This window comes from Halichoerus grypus, chromosome 8, assembly GCF_964656455.1.
Source record: "Halichoerus grypus chromosome 8, mHalGry1.hap1.1, whole genome shotgun sequence".
Taxonomy (NCBI): domain Eukaryota; kingdom Metazoa; phylum Chordata; class Mammalia; order Carnivora; family Phocidae; genus Halichoerus; species Halichoerus grypus.
The window spans coordinates 146989321-147007618 of NC_135719.1; the positions used below are offsets into that span (position 1 = coordinate 146989321).

The 18298-nt window shown below is 60.5% G+C and overlaps 2 protein-coding genes across 5 annotated transcripts in view; one reads left to right on the forward strand and one right to left on the reverse strand.

Moving 5' to 3' along the window:
• Positions 1-1056: 1056 nt before the first annotated feature.
• SLC25A47 (solute carrier family 25 member 47) lies at positions 1057-6159 on the forward strand. Of its 2 annotated transcripts, XM_036100040.2 has the most exons (6): positions 1059-1176; positions 2923-2966; positions 3294-3365; positions 3853-4035; positions 4684-5008; positions 5271-6159. In XM_036100040.2, exons 1-6 carry the CDS (start codon positions 1149-1151, stop codon positions 5549-5551), a joined length of 933 nt encoding a protein of 310 aa, XP_035955933.1. In that variant the 5' UTR covers positions 1059-1148; the 3' UTR covers positions 5552-6159. The 2 variants fall into 2 exon arrangements, with proteins under 2 accessions (XP_077910348.1, XP_035955933.1); XM_078054222.1 differs by lacking the exon at positions 3853-4035 and having other exon boundaries at positions 1057-1176.
• A 2743-nt stretch (positions 6160-8902) lies between these two features.
• The window catches only part of WARS1 (tryptophanyl-tRNA synthetase 1), a 31384-nt gene continuing 21988 nt past the window's right edge, over positions 8903-18298 (reverse strand). For 2 of the 3 annotated variants that reach the window (XM_078054225.1, XM_078054226.1), the window contains exons 7-12: positions 17346-17446; positions 15548-15660; positions 15171-15344; positions 10918-11058; positions 9971-10128; positions 8903-9175 (exon numbers count right to left, since the gene is read on the reverse strand). In XM_078054225.1, coding sequence (XP_077910351.1) covers positions 9154-9175; positions 9971-10128; positions 10918-11058; positions 15171-15344; positions 15548-15660; positions 17346-17446 — 709 coding nt within the window. In that variant the 3' untranslated portion in view covers positions 8903-9153. Of the gene's footprint in view, positions 10129-10917; positions 11059-15170; positions 15345-15547; positions 15661-17345; positions 17447-18298 lie in introns of all 3 variants that reach the window. The other variant, XM_036100036.2, reaches the window with a different exon arrangement.

The window sequence follows — 18298 nt, forward strand, 5'->3', positions numbered from 1 at the left end:
TTTCTGGCCAGCAGGACTCTCACTTTGTGTGGCCCTGGGCAAGTGCACGGCTTCCTTAAGCCTGAGTGCCCCCATGGTCATCTCGCAGCACTGCCGTGTGGGTCATGTGGGAGCATGTGCTGAGCCCCTGGGAGGGCCCACTGGGTGATGGCCATGGGGACAAAGCTCATGGGCGTCAGGGCCTGGCCCTCGGCATCAGAGAGGGGCTGGTTGTTCCAGAGTGTCTGGCGATCACATCCAGCCCTGCCACCTGTATGGCCTCAGACAAATCCCCTCTTTGGGCCTCAGTGGCTCCATCTGTAAAATGGGACCGTCAGCACTGCTTTCCCTTCAGGAGAAACCTGGCTTCGTGAGAGGCCTGATCAGCAGCCCTGGCCCCTGGTTCCCTAGCAGTGGGCCCCTCAGGGCTTGGTCAGTGCTGGGCACCGGGGGCTGAGCAGAGGCAGACCCGGCGGGGCCCGGGGAGTGGGAGACAGATGTGGGTGCACATGGACAGTGTGGGGCCAGGGCAGTGTGCAGGGCATGGAGCAGACGCTGGGCTGTGACCAGTGTTTGCTCGTGGGGTGGGGGGAGAAGGGGGGCTCATGCAGCCTGCTCGTGCTTGCCCCCACTCCCTCCTGCCAGCTGGAGCCTCCTGAGGACGGGGACTGGGTCTTACCCGCCTCCGTGCAGCCTCAGCTCAGCCCCAGCTCGGATGGTGTTTGTTGAGTGAATAGGATGGAGCTTCGAGGGCTCCTGGGGAGGCCTGAGGACACCATGAAGGCTTGGAGGGACAGGGGTACCTCAGCCCCATCCCCGGACCTCCCCGGAGGTGTCTGCACCTGGCAGTGTGGACAGTGAGCCCGCCACCTCCCGTGGCCTCTCACATACTTCCCTGACCCCTGGGTCCCAAGGGCACTGGGACAAGGGTCCTTTGGGGGGTGGGTGGGAGGGAGTCCAGCTGCCCAGTGCCTGGGTTTGGGCATTGCCCCGCACGGCCTCTGCCTTCGAGGCCACTGGTCCACAGGCTCCCGTCTCCTGTCCCTCCCCCGGCCCCAGCTATTTAAGGTCGGCCAGGAGCTGACGAGCTGCTGCCGAGGCCACCCCGGTGGTGGCAGACTGCTGTCAGGCAGGCAGACCCCAGGGCCTTCCCCACCGCCGTGTTGTCCATGGATTTTGTGGCTGGAGCCATCGGAGGTAACAGACAGGGACCCGGGGGGCACGGGGGGCAGTAGCCCTCCCACGCAGTGGGCCGTGAGGGGCCCCGGAAGTGGTCAGGCCCCAGTGAGGGCCGCAGGTGCTGGGAGGAGGCACAGGGGGAGGTGAGTCCGCGTTGGCCTGGCCCGCTCAGCCTGGGGGCCCCAGGCAGGGGTGGGGGGGAGGGCCGCGGGGGCAGAGGGTGGTCTCCGCCTGGGCCGTCAGTGTGGAGCGGGATGGCTGAGCTGTGGGAAGGAACAAGAGGCTGGGGGAGGGTGGGCAGCGAGGACAAACAGGCCTGGGTCCCTAAACACGGACTGCAGGGGGTGGGCAGGGAGGGGGCGAGGCCCTGCTGAACCCTGGCCACACCCGCTGGCTGGCTGTCTGCTGTCCCAGGCTGCTGGCCTCCCAAACTATTTTCCCTTCTGGGGAAAGGGCTGGTTGCAAAAGACAAATCCAGAGAGATAACTAGCCCGTTGGCAAACAGGCGGGGACGGGCTTCCCCCATCCCTCGACCCTGCAGGCTGGGAGCCTAATTTGGGTGAGTCACGTTTAGCCTTGCCGGTCTTGTGAAATAGTCATGGGTGCTGGTCGATACTTCTGGGAATGGCGTGGGGTGTCCTCTTCCCTCAGGAGGGGAGGGCAGTGCTGACCCAGGGCAGGCTGGAGCCCTGGCCTCCCCGGGGACCTTTCTGAGGTCTGACTCTGCCCCAGGCCCGAGGCCAGCTGCTTCCCTGCGTGTTAGCCCCCTAAGGAGGAGGCTCAGAGAAGGGGCTTGACTTGGCCAAGATCACAAAGCCAGGAAGGGCTCTTGAAGACCTTGTCCTTGTCCTTGTGGAGGACAGACATGGCATGCGTGGGACAGAAGCAAAACCACGTGACCGGCGCTCCGATCAATATGTTTTCTGGCACAGAGGCAGCCCAGATACAGGGGTCAGGGAGAGCTCCAGAGAGGGGGTGATGCTGTGGCAGGGCTTTGATGGATGAGTAGGAGTTTGGTGAGGTCCCTGTGAGGGTCAAGGAGGGTAATTCTAATCAAGTCATTCAGTCAGTCCTTTGTTCATTCACTCACTCGTCATTCATTCATGCACACTTACTGAGTCCTGGGATGCCCAGTAAATAGGGCAGAGCCCCCAAGTGCCTTGTTGTCCTCAGGTGGCCCTCACCACCCCTCACCCCTGGGGTATGTAACCTCAGGGCTCTGTGGCTCTCTGGCTTCCCCAGGGCAGTGCTGGGGGCTTGGACATTGAGGCTCTGGTGTCAGAAAAGGAGAAAGGAATAGGATGGTGGCACCTGGCCCTTTGCAGGGAGAGCCAGGCCGTCCTTCACAGAGCCCTGGGTGACCTGGGCTTTCCCACCTCATGGCCTTCATTGGGTCTGTGCCTCTCCACACACACACCCAGCAGCGGAAAGGCAGACGGACCCTTCACAGGCTTGAGGACAAGAGCTGCCTGGCTTGGAGGCAGGGCCCAGCAAGTGTTGAACAGAGGCTCTCCCAAAATGCGTCCCTGGCTTTCGGAACAAGGCATGGCTGGGCCAAGACGTGGAAGGAGAAACTGCTAGCAGCTTGGCTGAACCTCAGTTTCCTTCTCTGCATCAGCACACTCAGGGTTGATGAGACACGGTGTGGACAAGAAGTGTGGGTCTATTCTCAGCGGGAGCTGGTGGGGTTCAGCCCTGCCTCCTGCTGTGAGACGGGATCAGGTTCCTCCGCCTCCTCACCTGGTCCCTCTGATTTCCTTCCAGGCGTCTGCGGTGTGGCTGTGGGCTACCCCCTGGACACGGTGAAGGTACGGCAAGAGGCAGGCCTCCGCCGTCCATCCAAAGGCCCCTGGCTGGGATTAGGCTGCCCTCCGAGTCTCCTGCATCCACCTGTGGCCAGAGACCTTTCTGGCCTGCTAATCAGACCAGCCCTCCCCACGCTCCTCAGGACTATGTCAGCCCCTCTTCTCACCTGTGCCTCAGGTTCCTCGTCTTACATGGGGCTCCTGATCCCTGCTCTGCCCACAGTCAGCACGCACATGACCTTCAAGGCGTTGGCTCGTCCCCTCCCCCAGGCCTACTGACCTTGCCGTTGGCCTGGAGCCACCTCTTCCTGAAGTCCGCTTCTCTCACAGGTCAAGATCCAGACAGAGCCCAAGTACAGGGGCATCTGGCACTGCGTCTGGGACACATACCGCCAAGAGCGGGTAGGCCGGGGCCCAGGGAAATGGGCAGGAGTATGTCAGGGCCGCAGACCCCAGGCCTGCCACTCCCAACCGGCCAGGGGGTGCTGAAGCCATCTGAGCTCAGCTCTGTCACCTTCCAAATGGCAATGATTGTACCAACCTGCTGGGTTTCTCTGAGGCCGAGAGCCAGGCGTCTGGCACATAGGAGGTGCTCAGAATGAGGTCCTGCCTTCAGGAGAGGGTCGACAGGTGGCATCCGGGGCCTTTGAGGGTCAGAGGGGTACCCCGAGTGTTTGCATTTCTATCCCCTCCAGGCTGGGCATCCCTTGAAAGCCGTGCTGGGTGGAGCTGTGAGGTGTCCCCAGCGTCCAGCTGAGAGCCCAGTCCAGAGGAGGGACTCGGGGATACTTACCAGCCCCCTCGGCCCAGGGCCCCTCTGGGCGGCCCCCTTCCCGGCTGGGCCTCTGGCCTGACTCGGGCCCTCGGGTCCCATCTGTCCACCCGCCAGGTGCGGGGCTTCTACCGAGGCCTGTCGCTGCCCGTGTGCACCGTGTCCCTGGTCTCGTCCGTGTCTTTCGGGACCTACCACCACTGCCTGGCGCACATCTGCCGATTTCGCTACGGCAGCCCCGAGGCCAAGCCTGCCAAGCCCGACATCACGCTGTCAGGATTTGCTTCTGGCCTGGTCCGCGTGAGTGGGGGGGGGGCGGGGGGGCCTCAGGACTGTGGGGTCGGGAGAGGCCGAGAGAGCCGCCCGAGAGGCCACCCAGCCCTGCAGAGGGGGACACGGAGGCTTGGGCCAGGGCAGAGACTGGAGGAGGGCCGGGGGGCTGTGGGTGAGGGCCCAGCTGGTTCTCGTTAGCTGAGTGACCTTGGGCAAGCTAGGGAGCCTCTCGGAGCTTCTGTCTCTTCATTCGTAAGAGGCGTGGCGAAGACCCAGTAAGGTTATGAGTGCAGAGCCCCCTGTCAGCACGGAGTCTGACAGGTATGAGCACCCACAGGATGGCAGCCAGTATTACTGGTGATATTATGTTACTTAGTCATGTTATTAAATGCATTTAGTATTGTACTATTCTTACACTAAATACTTGTATTAATCACATAGTACATGGATGTCATTCCCATGTTAATTATGTGATAAATACCCCCACGAACCCGAGTCGCAGACACTTACCCAACACCTCTGGTGTGCCGGGCCCGCTCCGTGCCCGCGGCCTGCGCGGCAGAAGCAAGCACCGGCTGTGAACCCTGCTGCGGCGGGACGGGTGGGCCAGCCCGGGGCAGCAGGAGGCCAGGGCCACGGGACGGTGCCCTCTTAGCCCTGCTCCTTCCGCGGCAGGTGTTCCTCACCTCGCCCACTGAGGTGGCCAAGGTCCGCCTGCAGACGCAGACGCAGACGCAGACGCAGCAGCGGCGCCCCTCGGCCTCGTGGCCCTCGGCTGCGCCCCCCATGTGTCCGGCGCCCCCTGCGTGCTCGGTGCCCGGGCCCAAGTACCGAGGGCCACTGCACTGTCTGGCCACGGTGGCCCGTGAGGAGGGGCTGCGGGGCCTCTACAAGGGCAGCTCGGCCCTGCTCTTCCGGGACGGCCACTCCTTCGCCACCTACTTCCTGTCGTACGCCATCCTCTGCGAGCAGCTCACCCCCACTGGCCACAGCCAGCCAGGTGAGCGGGGCCCGGGGCCGGGCGAGCGGGGCCGGGGCAGCAGGCGTGGGTGCGGTCGTGCCAGATCCGGGCGCCACGGAGCCTCCCGGGGTGGGAACGTCCGTGCCCAGCACACGGGGAGTCGGGACGGACCCGCCGTGTGGCTTTGTACAGGTCACATCGGTGGCGCACGCTCCGGGCTCCATTCCGGGGGCCCCCGCTTGGCCTCCTCTGTGTCCCCGGCTGGCGTGCGGCTGAGGCGCTCGCGGCTCTCTCCCTGCAGATGTCTTGGGCGTGCTGGTGGCCGGGGGCTGCGCCGGGGTCCTGGCCTGGGCCGTGGCCACCCCCATGGACGTGATCAAGTCACGCCTGCAGGCGGACGGGCAGGGCCAGCGGCGCTACCGGGGCCTTCTGCACTGCGTGGTGACCAGCGTGCGGGAGGACGGGCCGCGGGTCCTCTTCAAGGGGCTGACGCTCAACTGCTGCCGCGCCTTCCCCGTCAACATGGTGGTCTTTGTCGCCTACGAAGCCGTGCTGAGGCTCATCCGGGGCCTGTCCACGTAGCCAGTCCCGACGCCCCAGGGGCCGACCCGCCGGCAGCTTCCCGAGGTCCTCGTGGCTGCAGGGGGCGCAGGAGAGCGTCGGGGTCTGGGCCCCACGGAGCCGCCGCCCAGGACCGCCCGAGCCTCCCTGAAGCCCGAGTCAGCCGTGCTCGGGGCTTCGCCTGCCCGGCTACGGACCACAAGGAGGTTGAGGGGCCCGTCTGCCATCAGCCTGGGGGTGGCCTAAGGGTCACACGAGCCAGGGAGGAGTGGGCCTCTTGGATGAGGACATCCGTCACACGGAGTCATTTGAGCATGTCGTTGGAGTTCCAGCTTCCCTGTCACCCCTCCCTGCCGCCCGCCGCGTCTTCAGAGCACCCCTGTGCCTCCATCCAGTCCCTCGGCCGCCCTCCCCGCCAGGCCCCCCCGACCCCCCGCTCAGCTCTCCTCGGCTGCTTAGTGAGCTCCTGGGCACCGGCCCGCTCGCTCCCCTGCACCAGGCTGCTCAGAGAGGGCACTGACCGGACGGCCACGGCCAGCGTGCTGCCAGACCTGCTCACGCCCTTGCCCTGCTGGGAGATCCCCGAGACTCAGTGGGGAGCTGTTGACAATAAAGTGTCTTTGAGCATGCTCAGTGGTGCTGCTCTGTGGTCTGTGGGGCAGGCGATCAGCTTATCCTCAGAGGCCCAGCCCTCCAGACCTGTGTGGCCAATGTTCCCACTATGCAGATGGGCACACTGAGGCCCAGCACTCTGGCTGGCTCCACTCCCTCAGCCTTTGGGGCGCTGAACCCTGCCATGGGAGGCCACTCAGCCTTCAGCACGAGGCTTGCTCTCCTCACCACCCACATCCCAAACCCAGCCCTGTCTGAGCGAACCTGGGTTCCAGCCAGCTGCCCTGGCCCGTGTTGCCGGACATTTGGCCTGGAGGAGGGAGGGAGGGAGGGTGGTGTATCCTGAACACTGCTGGGTGCCAGGTCCCTTACACGGGTCATCACAACAGGTTGACACCAGGTGAGCAAACAGCTCAGAGAGGGAACTGGGCCTGCCCACTGTGGCAGGGGTGATGGTGGTGGTGGGGGGGGGGGGGAGACTCACGCCTGCATTTCTGAAGTCCTCTTGTTGGTACCACACGACTTCCAGGCACGGGGGGCCGTCGGGCCAGAGCTCAGGTAAAGCCGGCCAACACCTGCCTCGATTTTCCTCACTCACAGACACTAGCCTTGACCATGTCTTTGGACCGAGACCTCTTGTGTTCTGGAAACTTTCCCAGAACACATGCGTGGACCCTCCCGTCCCAGTCCGCTCCTGTCATACTGACCCAAGTATTTCCTTACACTCAGTGCTCTCCGCCAGAAACACCCTTCCCCTCCTCTGCCTGGCTGAGTCCGCATCCCAGGCATCACCTCCTTCAGGAAGCTCTCCCAGCCTGACCACTAGGCTGCTTATTAGGCTCTCACAGGGCCCTGGCTCCTTGTTTTGGTCACTCATCTGCCCCCGACCCCTGACACCCCACTCCACCCGCATGTCTGATTTGGACTCTATCCAGCACAGGGCCTGGCACACAGTAGGTGCTCAGGGGCTGTGGAATGAAGGAAGTCCTGCCCTAGATTCCAGGAAGTTCATCCAGCTTCAAGTGAAGGATGCTGGCGTTCTAGCCAGGTGCTAGGAAAAGGGTACCAGCCAACAAAAGGTTGATAATTCATCAAAACCCTGGACCCCATGTCCATTTGGCAAGAAGAGCACTAGTACCCATTTGCTTTGGCCTTGGGAAGAGAGTTACTGGCAGTACTCCCAGCCCTGCCAGTCACAGCTGGGGAGTGTGGGGACTCAGTCACCGAGCCGATGGCCCCGCCCACGTTGGCCAAATGGCTTTGCAGGAAGGCCTGGACCCAGGTCCTCGTGCTCTCTAGGTGACAAGGTCCTTTGGAGGGCCGACCCAACCCCCTCTTTTAGAAACGGGCAAGAGAAGGAGGGCCCAGCTGTGTCTTCCCATCAACCGTGGCCGCCTTAACGAAGTCCAGGCTGCACCTGAAATTTCAAGTGGGCGATAAAGGGTGGTGTCCCCAGGGTTCCCACAGCCGACGGGAGAATCATGGGCCCCTGGAAAGGGCCAAGGGGCACAGAACTCCCTGGGAGAGCTGCACCTGTCGGATGGCAGGGAGCCCCCTTCTTTGTTCTCATCCTGGACTGTGTGCTCCCTGCTCCCAGCTCCCCACTGTGCCCTGTCCTGGCCCCGGCTCAGCTGCGATCCCCACAGCTGGGAGCTCCTCTGGCAGGAGTCCCCACGCCACAGGAGCTGCGACCTGACCTCCTGCCAACACCTGCCGGGCTGTTGCACCTGTCCATCCTAACCCGGGGGATCCCCTTAAACCTGCTTTTTTAGAAAAATGTGGGGGTGGGAGCGGCTGTGGCCCTTACCAGCAGCGACCACTGGGGGAGGCACCTGATCTCTGACCCAGGGTACTGCTCCCAAGACCCCAGCATGAGGTACGGTTGCTCTTCTCTCTTAGAGGGGCAGGGCTGGGGGTCCCCAGAGGTTGGGTGGCCTGCCCGAAGTTGCAGCCCGTGTGGAGGAGCAGTCCCGACGGTGATGCGCACTTCCGCCCTGGTGCTCTGCCGCCCTGGGGACGTCACATAAGACCCCTCGTTTTAGCCACTCAGTGCACCTGTGATTATGGGTGCAAGGGAGCAACAAGATGGCATGTAGCCGCGGAGACCACAGCCAGCCAGGTGGGCGGGGCTGGGTGCTCTGGCCAGGGGGTGTCGAAGCCAGGGGAGGAGACGGATGAGTTTGTCCTGCACGTTGGTACCCCAGCATCTCCCAGGGTGGGACCCTCGGTACCCTCATTTGTGAGACAGTCCCTCTATGTGGACACAGCAAATAAGAGGCAGGCTCTGTCACAAACTCGGTGTGTGGCCTTGGACAAGTGACACTGCTCTCTCTTAAGCCTCAATATCCCCACCTGCAAGTGAGGTTGGGCGGGTAGAGGGAGCCCGGGGCTCCATCCCGCTAGGGCCTGTGCCCTGGGTCTCAGGCGGCCGGGCGGCTCAGCTTCAGCCCAGCCCGTGTGTGCGGAGGATGGCTGCTCATGCCGAGACATCCCTGCTGGGCGGCTGGAGGCGTCCCATGAGGTCTGAGGGCCAGCAGCAGGACACTGGCTAAGGATTCCTGGGAGCCTGCCTCTCATCTCCGGGCCACAGGGGCTTCCAGGCCGTCTCTCCACTCCACGTCACCCCCCGGTGACCCTGTGGACACGAGGGCCACCCTCGCAGGGGCCGCAGCGCTCGGCAGCAGGTGCAGCACCCCTCCCTGGGCCTGGAACAGGTTTGCTCCCTCCTCGAACCCCAGACAGAGCACAGTGACACAGGCAGGACCGAAGGAAGTTTATTCATGCCAACGAGTGACATGAGGGAGTGGACCCTACACCTCCAGAAAGCACAGACCCCTCAACCCAGGGCCTTCCCTGAGATAGGTCTTCCACTTTTCCAAACTACACAGGGTGCACGGTTAACCAGGCCTCCCGTGGACGCGCCGCTCAGGGCCTTGAGGGCTGCCACGCGCTCTCTAGCTACGTCCACCTGCCCCAGGGCACTGCTCTGTGCAGACAGACTTCCACGGCAGTCAAGTGTCAAAACAAAAGCATCTGCAAAGACAACAGACCCCTCAGCATCCGGCACACGCAGCGTGAAGCGGCCATTGGCTTTCAGGGCGGAGTGTCAAGGATTATTTGGTGGAAGGAAGTATTAGTACGCTCGGGAAAAAGCATGATTTCTGGAGTGCGGTGCATGCATGGTCTGGAGTGTGGTAAGTGAACCGGACTCTCGCCCACAGAAGACTCAATTTTATAATAAAACTCGGCCAACTTGGGCCAATATTCAACGTGAAAAGCAGCTTTCAAGCTGCGAGCTCTCTTAGCCAAACATAGAGCAAAGCTTTCAGCTGACAATTCTTCTTTTAAATTTTTTTGGACACGGGCTGAAATACATCTGTGCTCATTAAACTTTCCCACGTAGACTTTTCAAAGCACGCTTTAATTTATGCTACTGCTGTTCTGATTCCAGGTATGCAGACAGACTCCATACTCTTTCCCAGGGCAGGTCCGAAGGGTGTGGGGAACGGCAGCAGCTGTCCTGTGGACTGGACAGGCCGGCCCGTGGACGTGCAGCCCCAGGTCCCACACGTGGGGGCTGCTCTGTGGGAGAGACTCCAGCTGGACTGTCGGACCGTGAAACGTTAGCTGGCACCCATTCACCCCAAGGGTTTTGCCCCCGAGAGAAAGAAAGGAGGACGGGGAAAAACAGTGCTGACACACACACAGGGCTTCCAGACCCCAGGCCAGTAATTACCGTGTGACAGAGCCTATGGGTGGTGCGGGTTTGATTGGGCTGGAATTATCGGTAAATTACATCTCTTTATAAGCGCATATAAAAGGAGTTACTGGAAGTCGTAGGACAGCTTCCGGGGAGTCATGAACTCTTTCACTATCTCGTCTGTGACCTCCTTGCGCCTGGCCTGGTGCTCGGCGATCAGGGGCTGCAGAACCTCGATGAGCGTCTTCTTGAGCTCGCCGGTGAGCATGTCGCCGCTGGTGTAATCCTGCCCGGAAGGAGACAGACCCCAGTGACAAGCGGCTCCTCCTGCCTGGGCACCTCACGCCTCTGGGCGCCAGCCCCGCCCGCAGCCCCCGTGCAGAGCCCGGCGCAGGGGTGGCGCCCGGAAGTCCAAGGACCTGCACCTTAAACAACGCTTTCTTAACATGCCGCGACTCGCCGCTCACCGCCCCCGCTCCGAGCTCCACGGCCGCCCGCCCGCCCGCCCTGGCAGCTCCTCGTCAGCATCCCCTGTGCTGTACGTCTGTTCTGGACTTTTCGCCACAATCAGCTTTAAACACGTTTGTACGGAGACTTCTTTCTTGGTCAGAATTACTTCCGTGGAAAAGATTCTAAGGACTGGAAAACCCGAGGCAAAGGCTACAGGTACCGTTCGGGCTCTTCCGACTTCTCACCAAACTGCTGCCGAGACGCCGTGCCGAGACCCTTGCCTCATGGGTGAGCCTCGAAGCCCCGCTAACTCGGCGGGGCACTGTCTGCACCTGACTCTGTCCTGTTGGACTTTCCTGGTCCGTGGTGTCCAGGAAGGGGAGGCCGCGGTGGGTCACCACCACACTGGTGTGTGCTTTCCTCTGCAGACTATCTGTCACCAGGCTTCTTGGCGCGTGGCTAAGGGCAGTGGACCTCCTCAGTTTTCACCTCGTCTCAGCTGAGGGCCTGCTCCCCAAGGCCCAGCCCTGAGGGGCTCCGGCCACCCTAAGCCCGGCTGCCAGGCCCCCCACGTCCCGTGTGAGAGCACCAGGGGCCGGCTGGACCCTGCAGCCTGCGGGCTCACCTTCCTGATCTGCTCGAGCTTGTCATCGTCCTCGAGGAAGAAGGTCAGGTACATGAAGGACACGTCCACGTCACAGTTGCCCCCGAACTGCCTGTGTTCCTCGACGGTGTCTCTGCCCCCAGAAAACGCGTGCTTGTTGACCTGCGGCGGCGAGAGCACAGGACGCTGGTCGGGTTGGGCCACCCCGCGTGGGGAAAGTGGCTGGGAGCCGCGGGTGGCACTGGGGCCGGGGGCTGCCTTCTGCCCCATCAGGTCCCAGGGCAGGGGGGCTGGGGCTCACAGTCGGGGTGGGAAGGAGCCCCACAAATCGCTCCAGACTGTCCGTCAAGCCCAGGTCCCCAGTGAGGCCAAGTGAGGAGAGGGGGGAGAGGAGGGTAGGTTAGCTCTCAAGCCCCCACCCCCACAAAACACAGCACAGAGCTGGGAAAGCCAAAGCGCCGCCCGTGCTGAAACGTGGGGGAAGTGTCCGTAGGTGACGGACGGACACAAGCACCTTCGAGTAAGACAGCCAACCTGGGAAGGGCGCTGCCGCCTTCTCCGCCGTGGAAGGGGGAATGGGGGCCACAAGAATGGGGCTCGAAGCGGGGAGCAGAGCCAGAAGACATGCGGAGGGAGACAGAGCCTGCAGCCAGCCCCACCTACAAATACGCAGTTTCCGGAGCTGAAAAAAGACTCAGAAACTAGCACAACGGTTTTTGGAATCACTGAAGATAATCTTGGAGAAATCAGGGCCAAAAAGCGAGAGAAGAAAAGCCAGAAAGGACAAAGTCTCCTCAACCTTCCCACCAGCATGTGCGACCCACTATGTACAAATGTCACCCTATTTTTCTTTTCCGGGGGAAAGGGTGGGTAGAGCTGATGGTTCCTAGGTTGAGATGCTTACTCCTCCTCCCCAGGACCACAGGGCAGATTACTAACAGGATGCTCCGGGGCCCATGGACAAGCAGCAGGCGGACACCGGGGGCAGAGGCTGTCCGGCCGCGGGGAGCAGCACCTGCTCTGCCCCCCCCCACCGCGTGAAGGGGAAGTGCTGGGGGCGGGCGGATTAAAGGCAAATACGTGTTCATCTTCCCTCTCCTTCATAAAAAAAGAGCAAGTTGTAAAATAACATCAACGTCAGCAAACTGCACCAACCATGGAAACGACAAAACAGGAAAAGAAAGCACTAGGACTGGGTTCTCCTGAGCTCTGGTGCCCTCGGGCAGGCGCTGGGGGTTTGATGGCGCAGCGGGGCGGCTCCTGCCCGCACGGCCTCTTCCTGTGCTCAGACTCGCAGGCCAAGCCAGGTCACTGATGGGCCCCAGGGAAGGCACTCCAGTACCAGGAAGAAAGTCTTGAGAACAGAGCTTCCCAGGTTCCAAGGGCTGGTTTAAAGGCTCTCCAAGGGCCTTGGGACAGTTCCCAATCCTCGTCTGAGAGCAAGACGAGGAAAGGTGTGTCTGCTGCACGTTTTCCAAGATGCACGGGTGCTGCTGCCACCTACGCACTCCTCCCTGGGCAGGCCCGCATCCCATGATGGCACGCACATGTGCCATGAATGGTGGACATCACCACGATCGCATCATTTAATCCCCAACAACCCAATGACCCTGTACTGCTTTCTCCACCTCCCAGGTGAAAACCTGCCGTATGTGGCAGTGAATGGCAGAGCCAGGCTGACCGTTCCTGGGACGCCAGGCTTCTGACAGTGGCTTACGTTTGCCTGGTGTTGGGACTGGCCGGGCCTCAGTGCGGCCGGGGCTGTGCTCATGGGAAACCAACAGGAAAATGGGCTTGGGCTGGGGTGGAGAACAGCTTGGTTGTGGGGACCAGAATGCAGGGGTCAGGATCCAAAATGACAGAAGCAAGTGAGATGTACCCAAACCAGTGTGATGTGGTGTAAAAGGGAACTATGCCTGGCAAGGGTGTCTCGGTTGAGGCCATGGGAGCCTTCTTCAGCCGCCACACTCCAAGAGCCAGTGCGCCCTGCCTGCTCCAAGCCCGCAGGGCGGGGGGCCTGTGGGGGCCACTGAGCCGCGGCCCTGGAGCCTGAGGCCAGCTCTGGGCGGGCGCACTACAGGGTTAACATTAAAGGGGTCTCGTGATCACAAGTGGGCGGCCAGGCTGGCAAAGTGCGTTACAGACACTCGTCCCAGAAGAGGAGGTTCCGCACTCCAAGGCTGCCTGCAGGAGGGACTGATTTGGCGGGCTCTGGCAGGGCCCGTGGGACAGCCTGGGGAAGGCCTGTTTTGGCCTATCCTGCAAAGGAGCTCACCAACTCTTCATTTGGAACTAAAGTCTTAAATCTGGGCTGCACTTGATCCCACATACGCCTTGTCTCAAGCCTATGAAGTCAGCACAGCCGCTCCGACTTCGCAGATGTCTCAGCTGGACGGCAAGGTCACCCGCCAATGACAGCGAAGCGGCAGGACACGGACAACCTGGGGTTCCCGACTCTAGGCCACGGGAGGGCCCACGCAACGGGGGAGCTGGGTTCTGGTCCCAACCCCACCACTCCCCAGCTGTGTGGACGTAGGAAGCTGCCTGGTCCCTCTGAGTCTGGATTTCCTTGCCTACAAGATGACCATGGCCTCCCGGGTGGTTGGTAGGACTCAGTGAGATCACACGGGTGAGCACGTGGCAGGAGATGACGCAACCAAGCTGCTGTGTGCCCCGCACGGCTACTGCTATTCTCAGGGGCGCTGGAGCAGATCCCCGCCCCTGGCTGGGGTGGAGGTGGATTCTGGAATGGAAGGTGGGTGTGGGGACCCAGAACGACGGCCTGGCCTGACCTTGTCCTGCCCCACAGGCCGCTCACAACCCTCGGGGCCTCTGCAGCTGTGTGCTTCCTGACCTCACGCTCACTGCCCACCCAGACCTCAGGGCCTTTGCTGGTCCCTAAGTGCATGAAAAATGCCTTGGACCCAAAAATGACTTCTTTAAAACGATGTACTAAATGCACTAAAACAACTAAAAAACCAAACAAAATGCCTTCTCTTCTGGAGAGAAGAGGACCCTCCTTCCCACTTCTGTACTCCATGCTTTAAAACTTTCAGCCAGTACTGAAAGGGCAAGAAAACGCCCTGAATATACCAGCTTCCAACAGAGGCTGGTAGAGTTGGCGGTGGCTATTTCCTGGAAAAGGGTTTGGACATTAAGGGTTTCCCCATTGTTAACCAGAACCCGCTAGGGAGTCTGGAAGGGCTGGGGGCCAGCGGTGACTCAGAGGGTTGCATTACACGCCTCAGATACGGATCTGGTCACTCCTGCTATAAACTTCCCACCCGCAAACACACACTGGATTCCAAATAAAATGTCAACAGCTTCGTGGGACAGTGAGGGAGGTGTATCTATATTGGCAATTCAGCCCAGAGAGAGAAGCAGGGCCCTGGGAAAGAAAAAAGCTCAGATTCCTAATTCTCATTTCTTTGGTGACTTGACAAATACTTGCTGATGCCTGCTGCATGCTGGGATGGACACGACTGTCCTGTTGAAGGGCCCCCACCGGTTCCCAGTCTCCATGAGAACGTGCGGCCCCTACGCCCCACCCTGGCCAAACTGGTCATCCTCTCTGGCTGTCATCCCTCTAAAGGCACTCACCGCTATTTCCCCGGGAGAAATAAAGCCAGAAAACATAAAGCACCTGGTCCACCTGCTGGACTACGGCTGCTGCTTGGAAAGGTACTAGAATATGTTCTATCATTTACTTTAAAGAAAACCGCATGGGGCGCTTGGGCGGCTGTCGGTGAAGTGGCTGCCTTCAGCTCAGGTCATGATCTCAGGGTCCTGGGATTGAGCCCCGAGTGTCAGGCTCCCTGCTCAGCGGGGAGCCTGCTTCTCTCTCTCCCCCTGCCCCTTCTTCCACTCATGCTCTCTCTCTCGCCCTCACTCTCTTTCAAATAAATAGATAAAATCTTAAAAAAGAAAAAAAAGAAAAAAAAATGAAAACTGCCACGACTTTGCTTCCAGAGCAGAGCACTGCTGAGAAAAGCAGAGAAGAAAAAAAGAGAAGAAATATTCAAAGTTTTGCCTAAATGAAAGGGCACAGACAGAACAAGTTCATCTGGTGTCGGGAACAGGGACAGGCCGCCTCGCGGTCGCAGGCAGCAGCAGTTACTGACCCTGGAACCCAGCGCTGTGGCGGAGGACGCTGGAAGGACAGTCCTGCCATGCGTGCGCGTGCCTGCAAGTGTGAGTGTGAGTGTGTGTGTGTGTGTCTCAGGCGCGTCTGCTCTGTGTGCACAGGCTGCCCCTCCACCCCAGACGGTGCTCACCTTGGTCTTGATCTGCTTGGCGGTGTCCGTGAGGAAGATGGAGGAGTTGGGGTCGCTGGCGCTCATCTTGGTCTGGGCCCCCTGCAGGGCGGGGAAGAAAGTGGAGTGCAGCAGGGCTGGCTTAGGGTAGCCGATCCTGGGGGCGACGTCTCTCGTCATCCTGAAGTAAGGATCCTGTGGGGCGAGAGGGGCCTCTGAGGAAGCTGGCAGAAATGGGCTGGCTGTCAGCCCGTGAACAATACCTCCGCGGCCTCCATGGGATGCTCCCAGCTCCCAAGTAGCTTACAGGATTGCCCCGGCCCAACACCTCTTAAAACCTCCTTTCCCATCAGAGTGCAGCGCCCCAGACCGATAAACGCCTCGCTCTGCCTCCTGACCTGGTCGATGGCACAGGGGATGAGGCACTGGATGTCTGCCCTGTCTCGGAAGATCTGAGGGAATGAGTTGCTGAAGGAGGGGGCAGCCTGGATGGCAGGAAAGCTGATCTTCCCTGAAAGTGTGAACAATATATTTTTACACACGACGTCGACTCCTGTTCTGGTTAATTCAGCCAGCAGAAGGGATGAACATGAACAAGCATTCTCCCCTTTAGAGAAGTGATCATCACTCAAGAGAATCTGAAACCACAGAAGAGTAGGGAGGAGAGACAAATCTACAGTCCCAGTGTGCGTCTCTTTTCATGTTTTCTCAATTTCCCACCGCATTTCTGTGGTGACTGCACACTATCCAGTTTTTCTCCTTACCTTTTCCATCACTTGGGTGGTTGTTAAGTACGTTCTATCCCGTAAGCGTGTTGGGGAGTGTTTAGCCAGTCTGTACCCAGGGACACACAGACTGTTCCTCACCTTTAATCATTACAGGTTATGACACCCTGGTACCTAACACTGCTCTCAATACCTTGAATGTTGCTGTTAACACTGCTACTGCTATTTGCTTAGACCCACACAAGGGGTCCAAGGGCCCTGACCTTGTGTGACCTCCGACAAGCGGTCCGGGCCAGCCCCCGCCAGCCGTGCCGCGTGGGCACACTCATGCTGCCGCCACCACCAGCGCCGGGTGTACGTGTACATACACGTAGACACACACACACACACACACACACACATGGCAGGGGCGGCCATTCCCTGCCTGCGGGCGCCGGGCTGTGCTCGGGGCCTTCCCCGGGCTCGTCTACTGCTCACAACTCGACCTAACAGTGCCACGTGGCCCCCCTTACCAACGTGCACTTGCAGGCTTAGGCTGTCGGAACAGCCCGCCAAAGCTAATACCCAGCAAGCAGCTGGCCGGGCCAGGATTCAAACCCGGGTACCTGGCAGCACAGTGTGCACAGCTAGTCGTAGGTCTACCGTCTCTTACTCGCCCAGTGCCGCCTTCCCTGGGACATCCTCCCATGAGATGCTGGCATTCCGAGGATAAATACCCTTTCAAAAGCACAGGGTTTACGCCCCAATTGTCAGGAATGCATCTGACCGGAATATTAAAGAAAAGGGTCTTGCTCATGTGAAAAGCCTCCCAGTGAGGCCTCTCCATGGCATTTCTGCACTTGTCCCTGAAGGTCCCCTCACCGCCAGGGCCCCGCGCCGTGGCCCCCTCCCAGCAGGACAAACTCTCCCACGCGGCACCCGCAGGCACACCCTGGGATGCTGGCCCGGGCTCGCGGCCGCTCGGCCTGGAGCTGTGCCCCAGAAACGAAGTAGGGGGGGGGATCAGGAGACCCACAAGTCTCAGGGATCCATTCTTAGCTTCAGGAGCTAAGGGTCTAGAAGGAGAAGGCCGATGCATCTGACGGGCATGGAAGTATGTGGAAAGGGACACGAGTGTGAGTGCAGGGGGCCGAGCCATGGAAGGACAGTGAGGGTGGGCAGGGTGGGCTCCATGGGGCCTCTGGGCAAGCCCGTCCTCCTACGGGGGAAGCGGAGGCTCCTGGCCTCGACCAGAGGTGCCCATACGGGCAGGGGAACTCTAGTCATCCCCACCCTTCTCCTTTCTTCTAGGCCTCTCAGTGGGTGACTGAGGGGTGACAGACGGTCTCCTGAAGTGCAGCCCCGAGGCCCAGAAGCGGGGCCACAGGCATCGCACCAGCTCCTCCGGCTCCCGGGGAGACCTGCCCGTGGGCTCACTGTGGGAAGCGAGGGGCCGATGCTGCCACCAGAGAGGCCGCAGCCAGCTCCTTACCGATGGAGTCACTGTCGGTGAAACCGAAAATGCCTTTCACTTGGTTGAAGGTAACGTGCTTCTGAATCTTCACCACGTTCTTGTAGAAGCCTGGGCTCATCCTGCAAAGACAATCAGAATCAAACCGCAGGTTCAGAGGGCGGCCTCCCGCCGAGGCCAAAGCCGCAGATGGTGAAGCCTGAGCACGCAGGTGCGGGCTGAGGACACACACTGGGCAGCATGGTGCCCAGGGGCATCCGGAGGTAAAGAGAGCTGCGGCAGGCCGGGCGGAGCTGCCAGAGAAGTGTGGAAAGCTGTGTGAGACTGACGCCAGAGGACGGGCGGACAAGGCAAGAACACAACACGTTCAGAGTCAGGGGGTGACATGGAGCACTGAAACTCTGCCCGGGTCAGCGGTCAAGTGTGCTGCACAGCTTCCAGCCTGGGAGCCCCGAGGCGCTTTCCTGTGAGACAGACTCTGTTCTGTGTTGTGGGAGACTGTCTGCACCTTGCTGCCAGAGACTGTCTGCAGAGAAACCAACCGGTCCAGCCACCACGGCCCCGTCCACTGTCGGTAGCCATGCTGTCTGGGTGGGATGACCCCATGCCCAGCAACAGGGCTGGGCCACAGTGGCTGCTTCAAGCAACCGATGCTCTCTCCTGGATGGTGAGGCATGTGGATATGAGGCCTGGAGCTGTGGCAGCCATTCTGCTACCAGAGGGACCTAGGCTGAGGATGAAGCAATTACAGGGAGGGGGCAGAACCCAGAGGGACTTCTTACATGGCATCTCCAATATGCTCAGCAACTCTACTCTCCACCATACCAGGTGTCAGGCCCCACAAAGACGGAAAGGGAAAAAACGGGAGAGCTAATGTTTACTATGTGTTCACATTATGTAGCAGGAGCTGTGCTAAGTGCCGGACACAGGTTAACACCACTCAACTCCCCTTTGAAGTAGCAGCCTCGCCTCCC

Bases quoted from the DNA above. Each gene is read 5' to 3' on its own strand.
- SLC25A47 (XM_036100040.2), top strand. From the start codon at position 1,149: ATGGATTTTGTGGCTGGAGCCATCGGAG. The intron at 1,177-2,922 runs GTAACAGACAGG...ATTTCCTTCCAG, and splicing joins TGTGGCTGGAGCCATCGGAG to GCGTCTGCGGTGTGGCTGTG. The intron at 3,366-3,852 runs GTAGGCCGGGGC...TCCACCCGCCAG, and splicing joins ACACATACCGCCAAGAGCGG to GTGCGGGGCTTCTACCGAGG.